At 49.2% G+C, this 19,181-nt stretch overlaps 1 protein-coding gene across 1 annotated transcript in view; it reads left to right on the top strand.

Moving 5' to 3' along the window:
- Positions 1 to 556: 556 nt before the first annotated feature.
- The window catches only part of USP48 (ubiquitin specific peptidase 48), a gene marked incomplete at its 5' end in the record, with an annotated part of 29,569 nt that continues 10,944 nt past the window's right edge, over positions 557 to 19,181 (top strand). Inside the window, 14 exons of the mRNA XM_008943401.1 lie at positions 557 to 677; positions 818 to 965; positions 2,206 to 2,333; positions 3,489 to 3,613; positions 4,173 to 4,281; positions 5,511 to 5,644; positions 5,831 to 5,913; positions 6,169 to 6,348; positions 8,695 to 8,820; positions 11,296 to 11,445; positions 14,338 to 14,538; positions 15,930 to 16,044; positions 16,203 to 16,333; positions 17,621 to 17,692. Coding sequence (XP_008941649.1) covers positions 557 to 677; positions 818 to 965; positions 2,206 to 2,333; positions 3,489 to 3,613; positions 4,173 to 4,281; positions 5,511 to 5,644; positions 5,831 to 5,913; positions 6,169 to 6,348; positions 8,695 to 8,820; positions 11,296 to 11,445; positions 14,338 to 14,538; positions 15,930 to 16,044; positions 16,203 to 16,333; positions 17,621 to 17,692 — 1,823 coding nt within the window. The remainder of the gene's footprint in view (positions 678 to 817; positions 966 to 2,205; positions 2,334 to 3,488; positions 3,614 to 4,172; positions 4,282 to 5,510; positions 5,645 to 5,830; positions 5,914 to 6,168; positions 6,349 to 8,694; positions 8,821 to 11,295; positions 11,446 to 14,337; positions 14,539 to 15,929; positions 16,045 to 16,202; positions 16,334 to 17,620; positions 17,693 to 19,181) is intronic.

Raw genomic sequence — 19,181 nt, 5'->3', positions numbered from 1 at the left:
GGGGGCTTCTCTGCTCCTCTCTCTGGGCCCTTCACCCCCCCGGGGATGGGGAGACCGCCCGTTCCTCCTCCCTCCCGTGAGGCTGGGAAGCACCCTACGCCTTCTGAGCCCCTCAGTGTTGACTGGGACCCTTCCATGGTCCCTTTTCTGGGGCCCTCTCTCTGCCTGCTCCTCATGCAGGACCTCCTGGGGGTGTGGGGCATCCCTCTCCTTGGCTGGTTTCTCACGTATAGGGGACTCCCCTGGGGTTGTGGGGGACCCCTCTTCCCTCTCTGGTTGTTCAGCATTTTAGGACACACCCCTAGAGTTTTGGGGACTCCTCTCCCTGCCTGACTCACCAGCTGTAGGGGACTTTCCCCAAGCCCTGTACTCATCCCTGGGGTCCCTCTGTTTTTCCTTCCTATAGTTCTCCAACTCTTTGTCCATAGCCACCATTCTGTGGGAACCCGTGTCCCACCCTGTTCACTCTAATCAACATTCTGGGGTCCCTGTTGTTGTCCCTGCCCCTCAAGGGGCACCGGTGACCCTTCTGGGAGGGTGACAGTTGGTTCCACAGGAGGAACTGCCGGGGGAACCCCAACTGCCTGGTGGGCATCGGGGAGCACGTCTGGCTGGGTGAGATAGATGAGAACAGCTTCCACAACATCGACGACCCCAACTGTGAGCGCAGGAAGAAGGTAGCACACTTTTCCCTCTCCCCAAAAAACCCACCCTGTGCCCTTCCCAGTCCGTGGGGGAACAAGAGGAGCTGACACCTCCCACAGCCAGGGAGTTTGGCAGTGCTAAGTGAGGCCTGTTGCTTTCTCTCTCCTGCCAGAATGCCTTCGTGGGCTTAACCAACCTGGGAGCCACTTGCTACGTGAACACCTTCCTGCAGATGTGGTTTCTCAACCTGGAGCTCCGACAAGCCCTCTACTTGTGTCCCAGCGAGTATGCGGCCAGAGAGGGCATCCTGAAAGACAAAGGTGGGTGGAAGATGTCAATGAGGGGGCTTTTGCTCGTTTTCACTTAAAATTTTACATGCTGGCATCACCCTTAGGACAACATTTGTCAGGAGAGGCGATGGGTGAAGCTACGACAGCTCACCTAGTCTCCATGCTGTTGTTTTGGGGATGAACTGACGTTTCTCTGAGTTAATTTGGAGTGATCTTCAACTGAAAAATCCAATTTTGGTTTATTTCTTGCTGAGCTGCTTCCTGAACTTGTTCCCAGCTTAGTGCTGGGGGAAGCAGCTGGTTTGGGGCTGATCTGTGTTACCATGGAGCTGCCCTCCTCCTGTGGAGGGTGAGAATTTAAATCCCTGGTGCAAAGAAAGCTGGGGAGGGACTTTTTAGGATCTCAAGTAACAACAGGACTGGGGGGAATGGGGCAAAGCTGGCAGTGGGCAGATTCAGGCTGGATGTGAGGAAGAAGTTCTTCCCCAGGAGAGTGGTGAGACCCTGGAATGGGTTGCCCAGGGAGGGGGTTGAGGCCCCATCCCTGGGGGTCTTTAAGGCCAGGCTGGAGGAGGCTCTGGGCAGCCTGATCTAGTGGGAGGTGTCCCTGCTCATGGCAGAGGGGCTGGAACTGGGGGATCCTTGTGGTCCCTTCCAACCCTGACAGATTCTGATCTGTTTTAGCAGAGGACTTTAGAGCCCTAATGGCTCAATGGTTGGACTTGATGATCTTGGAGGGCCCTTCCAACCTAAAGGATTCTATGATTCTATGAAATGAGGCTCCCAGTCCGCCCACACCACGGACAGGAGGACCTCGGGTGATGTCCCTTTGTGTGTGGTGTGGAGCTGTAGGTGTCTCCTGGGTCAGGGCAGCACCTGATGCCTTCTGCTGCTGTGTTTGTGGTGTTTTCAAATGACATTTCACTGCTGAAGGTGAAAAAGAAGCTGTTGCCACGGGGCCATGGGCGCAGTCTGTGTAAATCCTTCACTCGCAGCTCGCGCGAGGCCCTGCAGGACTTTAACACTGGGACTCTGTGCTCTTAAGGGTCTTTTCCAACCTAAATGTTCTGATATTTGCCTGGGCTGGGACTTGGCTGCCATCACAGATACGTTTATTCTCGTGATAATTTAAACCAGCTTTGAACCCCTCATCCTTTCTAACGGTTAAATTTTACCTGTGTGAGGAAAGAACAAGCGAATTACTCGGGACAGTTCTCTCCTGCCTTGAGTTCCTTGCTGTAACTCGGGCAGTGTGTTGGTTTTTTGACAGACTATGAGCCTCAGACCATTTGTGAACACCTGCAGTACTTGTTCGCCCTGCTGCAGAACAGCAAGAGGCGATACATCGATCCCTCCGGCTTCGTCAAAGCCCTGGGCTTGGACACGGGGCAGCAGCAGGTAAGCTGGAGTAATTACCTTCTTTAAAGTGGTGTGGAACCGCCTTTTGATGCTGTTTTTGTATCTCTGAGGCGGTGTTTGCTGCTCGGTACAAAAAGAAATAGGAAAGCAGCCCTTCGGGCCCTTCATGTTGGTGTTGAAGGTCAGGAGGAGCCCAAGGAAGAGACTGGAGAGGTCAGAAGTAGCTCCAGGGAAAGCAGGAGGAGCCCAGGGAGTGATAAAATGGGAACAAGGAGTGTTGTTAGCACCTAATTAACGCTCTTGAGGGTCCTTTCAGAGGTGCTTTATGGGCTGCTTCTCCCAGATGGGTGGTTTAGCAGGGGTTATGGGGCTCTTGGAGGGCAAGAAGACATTTGGTTGCGTTACCAGGAGCCACTGAAGGTTTAGCACAAGCATGTGGGGCAGAGAAAGCGTGAGTACAGAGGGGTAGTCACTGCAGATGGGTCCCGTGGGGCTCTCGCTGAAGACAAACAGGGCTCAGGAGAAAGGCACAGCTTGAAAATAGACTTGGAGAAGGAAGAGGAGGGCGATCGCTGGAGGGAGAGCTGGAGCACAGGCTGTGTTTCCTCAGGAAGGGAAGGAGGTGGTCACTGCTGACCAGCCACACCGAGGGACAGCAGGGAGAGGCCAAAGCCTGTTTGTTTTTGGAACAGAGCAGAGCAAAGGAGAGCTGGGGTGGGAGAGGAAGGCCCCGAGATGGGTGTGGGGAAGCTCCGAGCCTCACAGGACAGCAGCAACCCACAGGGCAGCCTCTCATTTTTAGAGTGTTTTACTTTTCCTTCTTACCTACAGTGCAAGCTGGGGCAGCTTGTACTGTGTGCTGAGCTTTGAAAAAGAGCATTAATGGGAGAGAAGGCTCTGCAGGAGTGTTTTTTTTTTTCCCCTTCCAGAGCCCTGTGAGGAACGGGGCAGAAGTCAAACCACCCGGCGCGGCTGGCTGGGAGCCAGGTTCACTCACACCAGGGGGCCTCACGCTCCTTTTAGGCAAATTCCTCTTTTTCTTTAGTTCTTCCAAGTGGTCTTTTTTCCTATTCAGTGCACGGAGCCTCCGCACAGCCCCGTGTGTAGAGCTCAGGGTAATTTGGAGTAAATTAACGAGAAGGTTTTGATTGGGCTTTGTGTGGTGCTGTTCACGGACTCTGCTTTCTCTTGTAGGATGCCCAGGAGTTTTCAAAGCTGTTCATGTCGCTGCTGGAAGATACTTTATCCAAACAAAAAAACCCTGATGTTCGAAACATAGTGCAAAAGCAATTCTGTGGAGAGTATGCCTATGTCACAGTGTAAGTATTTGGTCTTTGGGAAGAACCTTTGAGTAAATATTTAAACGTTTCAGAAGAGTTGGAGGAGGGGGAAGATCCCTCCGAACAACAGGAACAGCAGGTAAGCTTCTGCCAAAATGTTTTGTAAGAGGTTTTTTAGCTTTTAGGTTTCCTCTTTCTGATGGTGCTGCAGTGCACCAGCTGCTTTTAATCCTTTAGTGAAAATTTTCCACTTCAACCTGCGAGTTAATGGAATATCAGGTCCTCCAGCCAGAAAATAGTGTATTCAGGTGTTGTGTTTTCCTCCCTGTGTTCTCAGAGCTGTGCATTTCACCTCAAAAATGATATAAACTGGTGTGTGAGGGTTGTGAGCAGGCACTCCTGTTTTTCCTGGTAGATGCTATTCCCTTTCTTGCAGACTTTTCACTTGTGGAGAGGTTTGAACCGCATTAATTCTGACTTAACTTTTTCTCTGGGTTTTATAGCTCAAGGACTGTTTTACTGAGGGAGCTCAGACACATCAACCAGTGCAGTGTCCTCACGTGGTTTTGCCTTGTTTGTTTTTTTCTTTTAATCCTAGCTGCAACCAGTGTGGCAGGGAGTCCAAACTCATGTCTAAATTCTACGAGCTGGAGTTGAACATCCAAGGGCACAAGCAGCTGACAGACTGTATAACAGAATTTCTTAAGGTAGGAGCTCATTGGTCTTTGGGTCCTGCTATTCTTAGCAAGATTTTTTTTTTAATTCCTTCCTTCAATCAACAACCTTCAAGGTTGGTATCAGAGGGAAGCGACTGATGATGAATCCACTGAGAATATTTATTTCTGCAGACACAGAAAAAGAGGGTTCAATCAAGGGGCAGCTCCTGACCAGAGCGTGGCACAGGCACAAGTTTTGGCTTTAAAAAGCACTTAAAAGCCCCATGTTTAGTTAAAATACTTTCCCAGCAAAGCTGAGGAAAATTCCCCAAAGCCTGCTAAAAAGCCCCTGTGTGCTTTGTTGTGGACAGCACCGGGAGAATGGTGCTTTTTATGTTTCCCATATCAGTGCTCATCTGTGTGGCAACAGGAGACATTCCCCGCTCTGAAACATGCTCTCAGGAATACTGGGGAGGGCCAGGAATAGCTGTGGGAACAGCTGCAAGTGCTTTTATTTCCACTTGAAAATTTGCCTAGATCTTAAGTTCAGATCCGGTGCATGAAGGGCTCAAGGTGTGGATCCAAGTACAAATATTTAGGCCAGAACTCACCCAAAACGTGACTCTGCACCTGAGCTGTCAGGCAGCAGCTTCTCTGAGGCCCTCAGCAAACCGGTTGCTCTGCTTGCAGAAGGTGTGCTATGAAAAAAAGACTGGTTTGTGCCCGTGAATTAAAACCCTGAAATGATGAAGTTGGAGTTTTGTCTGCTCCTCCTTCAAAGGAAACAACCTGCTGACCTGCTTTAGGGTGGTTGGAGTTCTCCTCCTGCCTAATCCTGCTGTTGGATCTACTTAGGTGCTGGCGATGACTCTTATGTGGGGATGTTTGTGTGGTTGAGCACAAGAGGATTGTGGTTTCCAGGCTAAAATGTGGCTTTACAGTAACTTGGTCCATACAAGTTTGTAAAAGGATGATTTAATTTTGTTTATTCTTTAGTTCTTGTTGGTATAAACCAACTCATCCAAGCAGGGAGCAAACTTGACAGTCTTGTAAGTGACCTGAGAAGGAAAAATAGGGGAAAAATTCTCCTTACAGAGAGATTTAAAGCACATTTATTAGCATTTTAACCCAGAGTTTATTTTGGAAAGCAGCTGGGGGGAGCCTTAGATGGTTAAAATCACCTCCCTACTCTTCAGTCTCCAGTGGTTGGGTAGCTCAGACTGGTCGGATTTTCAGTGGTAACCTCAAGACCTTTCTTTCTGCCTCCCCTCCCTGCTCAGGAAGAAAAATTAGAAGGGGACAATCGTTATTTTTGTGAAACTTGTCAGAGTAAGCAGAATGCCACGAGGAAGATCAGGCTGCTCAGTCTTCCCTGCACGCTCAACCTGCAGCTGATGCGCTTCGTGTTTGACAGGTAAACCTCTCGCCGGAGCAGGGACCCTGGGAAGGCATCTCTGCTCTTCCTGTGTTAATTGGAGAGATTGAGGGTTGAGCACGTGCGTGAGCCCCTCCGGGGCTGCTCAGTGGGTTTCCAGGGGAGTCATTTTGAGGTCTGAACTGTTCCTGCTGTCCCCTGAAGTGAAGCTTTGTCCCCGCACAGGCAAACCGGCCACAAGAAAAAGCTCAACACCTACATTGGCTTCTCCGAGCTGCTTGACATGGAGCCTTTTATGGAACAGAAAAGTGAGTTTTGTGCACTCTGTGCCTTGTTAACTTCACCCACTGCCCCTCTCCAGGCGAGGGATCTTCTCCCCACATCCCCTTTTAGATGGAAAATTGTTTAAAGCAAAAAAAACCCCACGCCTCACTAAGCACCTTGCGGAATCGAGGTCTCGGAGAGCTGCAAATCTTTGTCCTTGTGGAAGGATTGAGTGCCAGGGAGGGAAAGCTGAGTCCTGTTTCCCCCCCAGCCTGGTGTAACTGGTGCTTCCCTTCCAGACGGCGTGTACGTGTACGAGCTGAGTGCTGTGCTCATCCACCGGGGCGTGAGCGCCTACTCCGGGCACTACATCGCCCACGTCAAGGACCCCCAGACAGGAGAGTGGTACAAGTTCAACGACGAAGACATAGAAAAGATGGAGGGGAAGAAACTGCAGTTGGGGATTGAGGAAGATCTAGGTAAAACCTTTAAGTTGTGAGTGCCCTTTTTAAAATAACTCTTTTTTTTCACCAAAAACATGAAGGCTGGATACGTGGAGGCCTCTTAAAAGCGCTCCTACGTGCTGTTGCATCTCAGGAGTGACGTGTGGAGTGGCAGCTCTGTTAATTGCAGCCTGATTTTCTTGGATTCAGCCCCCTCTGAGGTTTTACACACACTTCATGATTGATTCCTCTAGTATTTCCTGGGGTGCCATGTGGCAGATAAGACGCTGATAACTCGGGCAGCATTTGCCTATCGGGATCAACCAGGCAAGCTGCTGCTTCCTTGGCTGCCGTGCAAGAGGAGGCTGAGGAGCAGATAACACAATTACTTTCAGTTTCCTTAACACGTTATGTTTTTATTTCCACTGAGGTGTTTTACTTGGAGGCAGTGAAGAGTCTGTAAAAAAATTCTTCATCCAAATAACAGCTTGGAAGCCAAATTACTTCACGCTTTTTTTTACTTCTCCTTTGTGCTTTTCTGTTCTACTCTTGTGAGCTCATCTTGTGCCAGGGCTGCTGCAGATAACCGTGCTCCCTGGATGCAGCAGGGTCCTGATATCTCGTAGATCTCAGGCTGAGGCTGGACCTGGGGTTTTTTTTAGTCTGCAGTGGAGATACAGGAGTAGTTCAGCATTAACCGGGTGATTTGGGCGCTCAGATTGGCAGCTGCTCAGTGTTCATGAGCACAGGATGCTTTGCAGGATCAGAAATGGGGAATTCAATGCCAGAATTTTCACCTCATAAGTGAAATTTATATATATTTATATATCTATTTAGAGCACAAGCAATCCATTCCCAGAAACACTGGCCCACCAGGACGCTCATGCTTTGCTGCAGTTAGGCTTCACGAAACGTGCCCCTTCTTTATCCTTAAATAACAGCTGAACAAAAAGACACCCTCAGATATATTTGCTCCCTTAGTTTGTTGTAAAGCTGCATTGGCCTGAGCCTGGGGCTTTGGCCTCTCTCTCCTCTTTCCTTCCATGCACACATCTGTGTGACGCCGCTTTATTTTCAGCTCTCTTGCTGGTAAACACCTTCTTGCATTTCATCACCACGTACATAAACGCTGCCTGCTGCCAGAGCAGCTTCATCATCCTGTTAATGTTTCCCTACCACGTGCTTCCAACCCCATCGTGAAGCTGGTTAGACATCTAGTGGTGCGAGAGAGGAAAAATAAGCTCCAAAAGAAAACAAGAGCTTCTCAGCCCTTGGTTTTAACCTCCTGAATTACCCAACGGAGCAAAATCAGATGCAAATAAACCACTGCAGCCTCAATCTTGTAAAGTTTTACTCTGAACTGCAAGTAAATATGCTTACTAAGCTACAAGGCTGCTTGAAGAACACAAGTGAAGCGTGGTTAGAAGGCTCTGGAGGTAGGGAGCCTTAATATTTTTATCCCATGTTGCTATTATTTGCTCACTCCAAGCAAAATTGAGGCTCTCCTTTGTTACAAACGTGAGACAGCAGGAGAAGGTTGGTAACATAAAGCAGAGAGGTCTGCTGCAGGGAGAGTCCTGAGGCCTGGGCGTGCAGATGGGAACAATTTAGAAAATATTTGCAGAAAATGCAAATAAAGAGGGTCGAGGAAGTCCCCTGGATGGTGCAGTGGGAAAGGCATGTGAAATATTCCAGCATTTGGGAAAGACAGACGTTTTGTTAATATTTCAATGTTCTGTTTAGAGTTTGACCTGTGGAGAGCTGGTTTATTTTTTTTTAAAGGAGAAAAAAAAAAAAAAGGGTTGCTTTTTGAAGCTGCAGCTGTAGAGAGTGTTTTGTCTTGCCTGGCAGCGTGTCTGGAAACGGCGACTCTTGCAACACGAGTTCATGTCACCCCACCAGCTGCTCTGAAATGACCATTTCCGTGGCTCTTCGTTCCCAAAAAGCTTTGCTGGGAGTGTGTATTTCCACGTACACAGTCACCTGTAAATAAGTTTTTCTTCCCTGAGAGTTTGACTCCTTTCTTTGGTGTCAGGGCACCAGAAGAAGAGGCAGCGGGGAGAAAGGATGGTTTTGGAAGAGCTGCTTTTGGCTCAGTGAGGTTTAACTGAGGGGAGAAGAAAGGCTCTTGTAGAAGGGTGGTTCAGAACAGGCTCCTAATTTTAGTCCCTTTGAATTTCCCTGCTTTCAGAAACGCTGGAGGGATTTGGGTCTTGCTTTGGGATACAATTTTGACTCGTGCCAAGCCCAACGCTTGGCAAAAAGCAGCCTGGCAGAGCTGAGAGGGGAGAGGGAAGCCAGCTAGGTGGCAAACTCGTCCCGTCGACAGGGAGGTGCTAAGTGAGCTCCTGTGTTGATGATGTTTTACCTTCTGCACCACAGCAGAACCCTCGAAGTCCCAGACTCGCAAGCCCAAGTGTGGGAAGGGGACTCACTGCTCCCGCAACGCCTACATGCTGGTGTACAGGCTGCAGAGCAGGGAGAAGTCACTGACCATCGAGGTACCAGGTAGGTGAGCTGTGGCTCCTTGACTCTCTTGGCCTCCTCCTCTTGAAGCTGCTGATGCATCAGGTGGGCCAGCAGTCGGGGTTTTGCTCAGAGCCCCTTTTGAGACTGGCGTTCATGAGCCCTTAAATAATATTCACCTGATGATCCCACCCCTCTGCCTGCTCAGAACTTGCTAGTCTAGATAGAGACAGAAGCAGTGTGGCCAGCAGGACTAGGCAAGGATCATCCCGCTCAACTTGGCAGCACTGGGAGGCCAGATCTTAAACCCTGGGTTCAGTTTTGGGTTCCTCACTCTGTGAGCAACATTCAGGGGCTGGAGCATGGCCAGAGAAGGGCAATGAAGCTGGGGAAGGGTCTGGGGAATGTGACTTATGAGGAGCAGCTGAAGGACCTCGGGGTGCTGAGCCTGGAGCAAAGGAGGCTCAGGGGAGACCTTCTGGCTCTGCATAGCTCCTGACAGGAGCCTGAAGCCAGGTGGGGGTCAGGCTCTGCTCCCAAGGAACAAGGAACAGGGCAAGAGGAGAAGGCCTCAAGTTGCCCCAGGGGAAGCTGAGGTTGGCCCTGAGGAACAATTTCTTCCTCTTGAGGGTTGCCCAGGGCTGTGCCAGGCTGCCCAGGGCAGTGGTGGAGTCCCCACCCCTGGAGGGGTTTAAAAGCCATGGAGATGTGGTGCTGAGGGACACGGCTCAGTGGTGCCCTGGCAGTGCTGGGGGAGCCGTTAGACTTGATCATCTTCAAGGTGTTTTCCAACCCAAACGATTCTCTGCCAGCGGGTCAGGGTTAGGAGGAGATGATCCCCCTGGGAGCCGTGTGTGGTATTGGGATCCAGAGCCAGGATCCAGCTGGAGCCGCCGAGGCTGCCAGAGGAGAACAGCGTGGGTAAATGTCACCCGCAGAGCACGCTCTGTGCTGGAGGTGAACAATCCTGACAGATGTCAGGTTTCTCCTGCGAGGGTTTAATCTTTGCATTATTGAGAAGAAACGGCGTGAAAAGGAGGATGGGAGCCCCTCACAGGGGTTCTGTACGAGCACGGTCGTGCCTTGCTTTAGAATTACTGGGGGTGGCAGAAATCCCTCTGGGTTTGGGCTGTGGATTGAGTGGTGCTTTGCATGTGCGTGCTGCTCGCTGAGAGGTGTTCATTACCCCCCTGGTGCTGATGGAGGTGGAGGTGGGTTCCACTCTTCTGCAAGACAGGGATGGTCACGGGTCCCCTTCGGACTTCTTACAGGTGGTCTGGGTGTGGAGGGGATAAATCAAACAGCTTTTCCCTCAGCAAATAACAGCATCAAACCTTTTCCAGCCCCACCACTGCTAAAACCCCCCTCGGAGCCACCCAGCTTTGGGACTCGGTGCGGATTCCTGCCTCGGATCTGCGCTTCCAATCTGTTTCCTGAGCTTTCTTGTGCTCCTTTTCCTCCTATCCCTCTGCCCGAAACAATAAGTCGGCCAAAACCTCTCCACCCAGCTCCAAATTCCTGCGTGGCCCCACGGTTGCCTTTGTTTCCCGTGGAAGCCTGCCAGGGAACAGGGAGCGAAGGGCAGCAGTCGAGCCGTGCGGTTGCGGGGTGGTTTCATGCAACTGTAAATTTGAGGCATTTTGCTTTGATGCCGTTAAAAGCGGCTTTTCCGGGACAGTGGAGAGACATGACTTGGCTCTGACCTCAAGGAGGTCAAGCTGGTTGGTTTTTAATACTGTATATTCTCCCAAGGTGGGTGTCGTGCGCTCTGGCCACACGAGCATTAACCTTTCTGGAAATGTTTTAGCTTTTCTAAATAGGAAGAGGCTGCAGATAAGTGGCATTTCCCCTCTGCCTTACACCAGCCCTGCGAGGGAAATGTGTTATCTTCTTTTTTTCCCCCTGTTTGAGGTTTGGTTTGTTTGTTATTTTTCCATCAGCAACGGCAAAAATTCCCCGTTTCTTTCACCTTTCCTTCGGGATGTGTCCCAGCTTATCTCCCGTCTCCCAAGGGCTTTTCACCTTTGGCCAGGACAGGCTTTCAGGTGTATCCATAGGGTGAAAAGCTGTCCCTTATCCCTTGGGAATGCTGGCAGCACAGAGGAGCTGCTCTCGGCAGGAGGCAGAGAAATGGCTGGAGCAAGAGGACTAGCAGGGAGGGATTGAAGCGGGCAGCAAAGCTCTGCAGCTCCTCGCCAAACCCTGCTGCACTTGGCAGCACTGCCAGCTCTCAGCACAGGCTTGTGAGCAAGCAGAGGGCTCTCTCCTTGCAGCAACCAACCCTGAGTAAATTATTTTCTTGTGTTACACAGTCCAGTTGCATTTAACCATCTACAACCACCAGTATCAGAGAGAGCAACGTCTGCACTTGGCATTCAGCGAGACCTCATGTGCCGACGGCTGCACAGGGGAATTTTTAGGGTTGTTATCCCCAGATCACTGATGACAGGGATAATGAACATAATTGGCTTTTTTTTCTTCTCCTTGAAATGAATGTTTTTCCTTCTTTCCCAACAGCTTTTCTGCAGGAGCTGGTCGAGCGCGATAACTGCAAGTTCGAGGAGTGGTGCAACGAGATGGCCGAGATGCGCAAGCAGAGTGTGGCCAGAGGCAAGATCAAACACGAGGAGGTGAAGGAGCTCTACAAAAGGTTACCTGCTGAAGCTGGTCTGTAAGACGTTGTGGTAGTATTTTCTTGTAGACTGTTAAGATTAGTTGTGTTTTGTAACTAACCCACCACTGGATTCTGTGGCCTGAGCTCTTTGCCCTCTCCAAGAGGAGAGCGGTCGCTGTCTGTTGGTGCTGTGTGCATGCTTAGGAGTTGCTTTCACTCCCTTTGTCTGCTTTAACCTATTTTTCTCCTATTTTTTGCTCATTCTCATGGCCTCCATCATGGCTAATTCCCTCCTGCTCCTTCCCTATCAGTCTCCTCTCCTTCCACATGTGGTGACTGTTTTCCTCTGCCCAGTGAGCAGCTCCTCTCATTAGTAGCAGCCCTTAGTAGCAGAACTGGCCAGTCTCAAATTGCCAATTTGGGGCAAGTTTGGGAGCTGCTTATCCAAATTTGTCATCAGGTAACAGGATATGACAACACCTGACCTCCAGCAGAAAATTATTTGATTCATCCCTGCCAGGGCTTCAAAGCCTCCTAGTCCACCTGATGAGTGACTGGGGTTAATCCTTTCCTTGTGTCTTGCAGCATGTCTGAGCACAAGGATTTTTATTCCTTGCCTTGTTTTTCTCTCCCATCTTCCTCACAACAACTGTAGGGGAACTTGCTTTTTTTATCCAGCATGAGGAATTTCTCCCTGCTATGTGCATCTCCTAAAAACTCCAGGCAATTTGTAATTAAAGATTTAAAAATGTGTTTAATTGTGCAGCCTGTTAGACAAATCGATGTTTAGCTTTTAAGATTTGTTGCTTGATGCTCAGAACCAGCAGTGAAACTCAAGTAGCTGAACTGCAAACTCCTGGGCTCCCATCAGGGTCTGCCTCCTCAATTTATCAACCCGGGTTTACAGACAACAGGAGCTTAACTGGTGCCCAGGAGGGTGTCTCAGCTCATCTTGCTGAGTCCCCACAAGTCTGAGCAGTGTTAAAATGTCAGAGTTAATTCAGAGTTGGGGTGGAGGTATGAATCTGCCCTGAGTCACTCTTGAAAAGGAGCAGCGAGCACAACTCCGGTGTGTTTTCTCTCCCCCTTGGTTTGTTCCTGACATTTCTACCACGACAGAGGAATAAATCTCAAAAGGATTTTTTTTGCAGGTGCAAGTAGAATTGTACAGTCATAGAATTGTTTTGGATGGAAGAGACCTTTAAGATAATGAAATCCAACTATTAATCAAGCACTGCAAGGTTCCCATTAACCCGTGTCCCTCAGCACCACATCTCCATGGCTTTTAAACCCCTCCAGGGGTGGGGACTCCACCACTGCCCTGGGCAGCCTGGCACAGCCCTGGATGAACCTTGTGGGGAAGACATTTCTCCTCAGGTCCAACCTCAACCTCCCCTGGCTCAACTTGAGGCCATTTCCTCTTGTCCTGTTGCTCCTTCCTTGGGAGCAGAGCCCGACCCCCCCCTGGCTACAGCCTCCTGTCAGGAGCTGTGGAGAGCCAGAAGGTCTCCCCTGAGCCTCCTTTGCTCCAGGCTCAGCACCCCCAGCTCCCTCAGCTGCTCCTCAACACACTTGGGCTCTAGACCCTTCCCCAGCTTTGTTTCCCTCCTCTGGCCACGCTCCAACCCCTCTGTAACACTCCTCTGCCCCAGTATGAGGATGGCATGATCCAAATCGTTGCCCTGGGAGCACCCACTGCCTCCTCCTGGGCGCAGCAGCTTGGAGGCAGCAATATCCCAGAGCCGCTCCTGGTCCAGTCCCACAGGAGCTCGGGAACTCTCTCTGCAGCTGTGCAGACATGTTTTTCTGCCAGCTTTGTGTAGCCTGCCCCAGAAAAACGTACTTTCTGGGGGAGGCAGCTTTCATCCCAAACTAGCAAACCCTTTCTGACAGCATTGCAATTCTCTGGAGGTCACGGCTGTGTATCTCGGACAGCGTTGCGTAAGATGAGAAAGCTGCTGATTTCTGCTACAGAGGAGGAGAGGGTTTGAAGCCCAGCTTCACAAAGAAGACAAAGTATTTTCCTGTAGCTTCTCTGCTGCTTCTGTGCATGAAGCATTAAAGATTTTCATTCGTTTGATAAATGTGACTAAGGGCTCCATTTCCCCTCGGTCTCGGAGCTCCCCTGGCATCAGCAGAAGGGGTTTAATTTCCTCTGAACTCCTCAATCCTCTCTTAAGTCCTCAATCAATACTGGGTCTCAGTGTCAAGATACTGGGGGTTCACCCAAAGCTATTTCACTGCTCAGACAGACGCTGACCCCCTCCCTGAACCTTGGCTCTGTGTGAGGTGTTTCTCCTGTAGCAAACAAGGGTGAGCCTGCTGCTCTGTGTCCAAAAAAACCACACTCGTGCTGAAAAAATTTGAGCAAGTTTCCATTCGCACTTTTAAGTGTGTTTCTCACCCAGAGCTGGCAGAATCCACTGAAAATTCAGCCCAGGATTAACACTGAAATTCTGGATGCTGAAGGGATGGGCTGAACCCTGACCTCATCTCTTTGCTGCCGTTGCTTTTTTATGTTTCAGTTTGAGTTCACTCAGAGAAAGATCCTTTAATGCAATATAATTTAAAATTCTATCCATCCCTTGATGGGAAGACTTCCCCCTTTCCTCTGTGACTCTTCAGGAAAGGTTTGGCAGTCTGGAAGCACTCTTGCTTGGAGAGCTCTCTTATCAATTGTTTGAATTTAAAATGACCACTTGTTGCACCTCTTTAATTCCATCTAGCTCCTGTCTTCTAAATCCACAGGACAGAGATGAGCATGGGATGGGAGAAGCTCTGTCAGATGTTTGAAAACTTGTACCACCCAGATTTCATCAACAGCAATAGCTTGTTAATTTTTCAAAGTACTGTTGCATCTCAGAGCAATTAGGAACTACCATCTGCTGGTATTTCAGCTGACACGCACGGGCTTGTTTCTCTTGGTGTTCTTCCCCCCTTCCCAGGTTCTCCCTACGACTTCATCTCTCTCGAATGGCTGCAGAAGTGGTTGGATGAATCCACTCCTCCAAAACCTATTGATAACACAGCCTGCCTGTGCTCCCACGGCAAGCTCCACCCAGATAAAATACCCATCATGAAGAGGATATCAGAGTACGTGGCTGACTTCTTCTACAGGAGATACGGAGGAGGCCCCCGGCTCAATGGTAACGTGTCAGGCTGGAAAATGCCCTCTCCCACTCAGGTGTTGGTGTGGTTTAGAGCCTTGTGCTGATCCCAGCCCTGTTCTGAGCTGTCTGTTACCATCATAACATTTTCTGCACGTAGCTTTTGTGCAGCTCTGTTATTTCTGGGTGATTATTTTTAATATCTCTTAATTATTCCTGCACGCTTAGTCTGGCTGCAGGGCGTGTTCCCTGCCCGAGTGCTGCTCTCTCTCTCTAGGAAGAGCTGTGTGTGGAGGGATTCCTGAGAAAGCAACAGCGTGCCCAAGTTAGAAAACATAACACGGGGAAGGTTTTACTTGATTGATTTCTAATAAACAACAAAAATTGCACATGCAACCCCTTAGACTCTTGAAAATGGTTTTCTGTGCCTGCAGCACCTCCAGCTCCCGCGTGGGCAGGGTTTTGTGGAGCGTGTGGATCTGTGCTGCCTCTTGCCAGCAGCCTTGCACTCCAGAGCAGCACGGGGCCAAGAAAATCTTTGACTGTCCTTCTGTAGCCCACCCCGAGCTGCCTTTTACTGTGGGCAGCACGGACCTGTCAGCCTGTGTGCTTGTGTTGCACGCACGTCCGTCACGCGCTTTGATTTTTGGGGTCAGCCCCTGCAGTCTTTGGGCATCCCTTAATCGAGCCCCAGGCTTCTTTTCTTTTAGAAAGGAGCTTGATAACTCCCACTGAGACCAAATTAGCTCAGCTCCTACTAGGAGCTTATAGGGAAGAAACACAGCCAGCAGAAATGGCTGTGACGCAGGCAGCCTTTGTAGGGGGGGGAAAAAAAGAAACAAATGGAAAAAAAAAAAGAAACAGGTCAAGCTCTACTAGTCAACTGGAAGATTGCCCACGGGGTTTTCTTGTTGAGTATGGCTGGGAGGGATGGATTGGATGTGCTGCCTTCTCCAGCTTACTTCCCAGATGAAAATATCTGCCCAGCTGTAGGGTTTCTAGTCCTGGCAGTCCAGTGTAGCTTTGCAGGAGGGATTTTTCTTTATTTTTTTCTGGGTTTAATGGGCAAAGTGCCATGATAGAGGTGTTTTTTTTTTTTTCCTTTTCATTTGTTTAACCATTCTGCCCTTGACTCCCGTGGCCTGGTGTTGGTGTGACCTGGCTGGCAGCTGTAGTTCCACCAGATTCACTGTGTTTCACACCAGAGCTGTGAAGCTGGCAGAACAGATCGCACCTCGTCTGAAGCATTTTACGCTTATTTAAGCTTCAAATGTGGCCTGATCTGGCAGTAACCCCAGGGATCTCCTCATTTCCCTGTGAAAAAATGCAGTCCTGAGGCAGGATACCTGTCTGAGGCATTCAGACCAGCCAGATCTCAGCCACCCATGCCATAAATTGCATTTCTCTTGGTTTTTTTTTCCCCATCTCAGTCAAAGCACTTTGCAAGGACTGCGTGGTGGAAAGGTGTCGAATCCTGCGCTTGAAAAACCAGCTAAATGAAGACTACAAAACAGTGACCAACCTGCTGAAGGTGACAGTCAAAGGGTATGTCATTCCCAACACTTTCAAACCTTGTCAGAGGTGTTTTTTTTTTTTATAGAAATGCTTCAATAGCTTCATTTCCTAAAGATTTTACTCCCCGGGCTCCAGAGGGGAACGATGGAGTCGTGATTCCTGTTGCCAACACTGTTCTTTCCCTGCAGGAATGATGGATTTTGGGTTGGGAAGACATCCTTGAGGAGCTGGCGTCAGATGGCTCTGGAGCAATTGAATGAGCAGGATGAAGATGCAGAGCACAGCAACGGGAAAATGAATGGAAACGCTCAAAACAAAGGTAATCTCCACTGCTGCTGTGGAAACCCACCTGCTCTGCTTGCTACCTCCTAACAAAAGCCACGTCAGGTGTTTCTGGAGCTGATTTGTTTCCCTTGTATGAGTAGGGAGGGAAGGATAAGGAATTAAATTAAAAAAAAAACAACAACCTCCTTTGTTTTAACGAGCTTTTTATTTGATAAGCTTCAAAACTGCTGGGTAATCTTCATACCTGGAGAAGATGATGAGGTAATGAGTCGTTTTACAAAGCTGTGTAAAATTAGTGCCCCAGTAATGATCTTTTAATCTGCTTTTATCTGAATGAGAAAACACAGGGGAGGAAAAAAAGAGGGAAAATTACTTTGGGGAAGGGATGAAGGTCTACGGGTGAAACCGCAGCTGGGAAAGCAGCACTGAGAAAACACAGCCTAAGAAAAAGGGTCTCATGAATGGAACTCTCTTCTATGCCCATATCATGAATCTATGAGGGTTTTTTTTATTTGGCTTTTGCTCTTTAAACCTTTGGGAACTGGCTATCTTGTTGAGCTTTTAGTTTCAGAAGTGAGGGCAAGAAGCCTGTTTGGATGAAAGTGGAGATGACAGGCTAAAGGCATTGAGCTTGGGCTGGAAGGCTCCAGAACTCCACAGTCCTCCTGGTGAGATCTGTCAGCTGCTGGTGGAGCATCCGTGGAGAAAAGGGTCTCCTCCTGTCTTGTTTTCACAACAAGTTGTTACTCCCAGTAGTAACTTGCTCATTAGGCAGGTCGTTAGGGACTCTAACACATGGCTGTGCTTGTGATGCTCCAGTTGGGAGGCAGAGCTTCTGTCTGTGGTTCTTTGCTGTAATTTGTATGTTAACATGGGGCTTCCCAGACCCCTGGCAGGCTCCCCTTCGTTTGTCAGGCAACATCTGGTTTCCATCAGCATCCTTCAGGCAAAGAGTGGACTAATATTTTGCCAGGAAGGTTTCTGCTCCCGGTGCTCTTACCTCGACTTGTGTTTAGGTTAAATCTTTGGGAGCACTGAACCCCTGGGGTATTTGAGCCGTAACAAATGTGTCCTTTGTAATCTCACAAAGGACCAGCTTGTGCTCCAGGCACTTCAAAGCACTCCTACCAGGCCTGTGGGCTGTAATCCTGCCCGCCCAGAGGCCAAGACGTTTGAGAAGAACAAATTTCCTTCCAAAGTCTCCCTTGGGTTCAGGGTTTTGCTGCAATTTGAAAGGCAACCGCGCTCCTTTCCCCCCAAAGATTTTCCCTTTCCTTGGGAGAGGAACTCTGTGCAATCCTTTTTTTTTTTTTTTAATTAGATGAATCAAATGAAGAGAAGAGAGAGGAGGAAGAGGAGTTAAATTTTAATGAAGACATCGTTTGCCCACATGGTAAGTCTCTGCGGGGGATGGAGCTGAATATATCTGTTGTTGCCCACTGCTCCAGACATTAACCTTGTAGCCTTTGCTCCTTCTGAGGGCAACACAAGGAGTTACTGAGGAAGTGCATTTAATTCTCATTTGCCTGGGCTTTCTTGGCACTCAGTCGTGGAGTTTTTACTTGTGAGTGCTACCACTTTGCAGCCGTGGAAGGGGGGAGGAGGGGGGTGGAGTGCAGAGATGCTGGGCTGCAGAAGTGAGCAGCTCTACCTCTCACTGATGAAGTGATGGCAGCACTGAGGATCCCCAGCCACTTGGAAGACTCTGGAAGCAGCAGGAGGAAAAACTGGTGGTGTAAATCCATCGAGGTGGGAGCTGAGAGTGTTTATTTATTCTCTTGGTTTAAAGAAAAATAGGAGTACTTAACAAACAGGGTACATGGGCTTATCTGGGACAGCTCAGGATATCGATCACCCAACCTGCTGTGCTTTGGTGTCTGTTTACAGAAGGTTTTAACCCGGTGTTAATTGTTTTGCTAAGTGTCGGTTCATTAGCTCTACATCCTTGGTTACCCTGTTGTTTAAATCTCATTTTTAGCCTGTTTGTCCCTCCCAGACAGAACTCTTCTAGAAAGCTCCTCTTTGGAGGCACCAATTTCCCTGCCAGGGATGCTGGATCTCTTTTCCTAGTAAGACAAACGTGCCATAAATTAGCCACACACCTCCTGTCATCAAAGGTAATCAAGGATGTGGAGTAATGACTTGATAAAGCCTCATTTTAAAGCAGATTGCCTTAGCACTTAGCTGTTTTTCAGAGCCTTTAACGCTGCATTTCCCACTGCTGCTGCTAAATAGAACACACAAAAAAAGAGGCTGCTGCTGTTAAATAAAAGCAGGGAGTGGGGTGATGAAACATTTAACATAGCCAGAGATGATAGAAATAGGCCAATAGGCCTTTGAAGATGTTACACTGGTAAATCACTAGTTGATCTGTGACTTTGGGTCATACCAGAATAAATAATATGACAAAGGAGGGCTGGTGGCAGCTCATCATCTCAAGCTAACCTCCAATTACTGATGGGGAAAAAAAACCTTTCCACCTTTGAAATTTCCCTCCAGAGTGCCTCAGCAAATCCATAGCCTCGGCCCTGCAGCCTTTCATTTTGCTTGGAGGAAGTTCCTGCTGTCCTGGCAGGCTCTGGAAAAGCCAGTGCTGGATCTGTGAGGTCTGGCCAGCCTCCAGAAATGCCAGCCAGGCCTTCCCCTTAAGAAGTCCCTGTGCATCTCTGCTGCAATTTCTCACTCTCCAGTAGCTGCCTGACCCCGGTGAATAATTTTTTCCAGATACCAAGTTGAAGATTCCTTTGATGTCAGTGCCCAGAACGTGTCCCTGGTCGGCGGGAGGGGGAAGCAGGGTCAGCAGCAGTTAAGATCATCTCCTCCCAGATGGCAAAGCACTTGTTCCCCACACACCCAGACCTGATTTTTTCCACCTCTTTCCC

Source organism: Merops nubicus, unplaced genomic scaffold (genome assembly GCF_000691845.1).
Source record: "Merops nubicus isolate BGI_N331 unplaced genomic scaffold, ASM69184v1 scaffold10447, whole genome shotgun sequence".
Lineage (NCBI taxonomy): Eukaryota > Metazoa > Chordata > Aves > Coraciiformes > Meropidae > Merops > Merops nubicus.
Note: the sequence above shows the minus strand (reverse complement) of the source record. Positions and strands in the feature narration are given on the sequence as shown.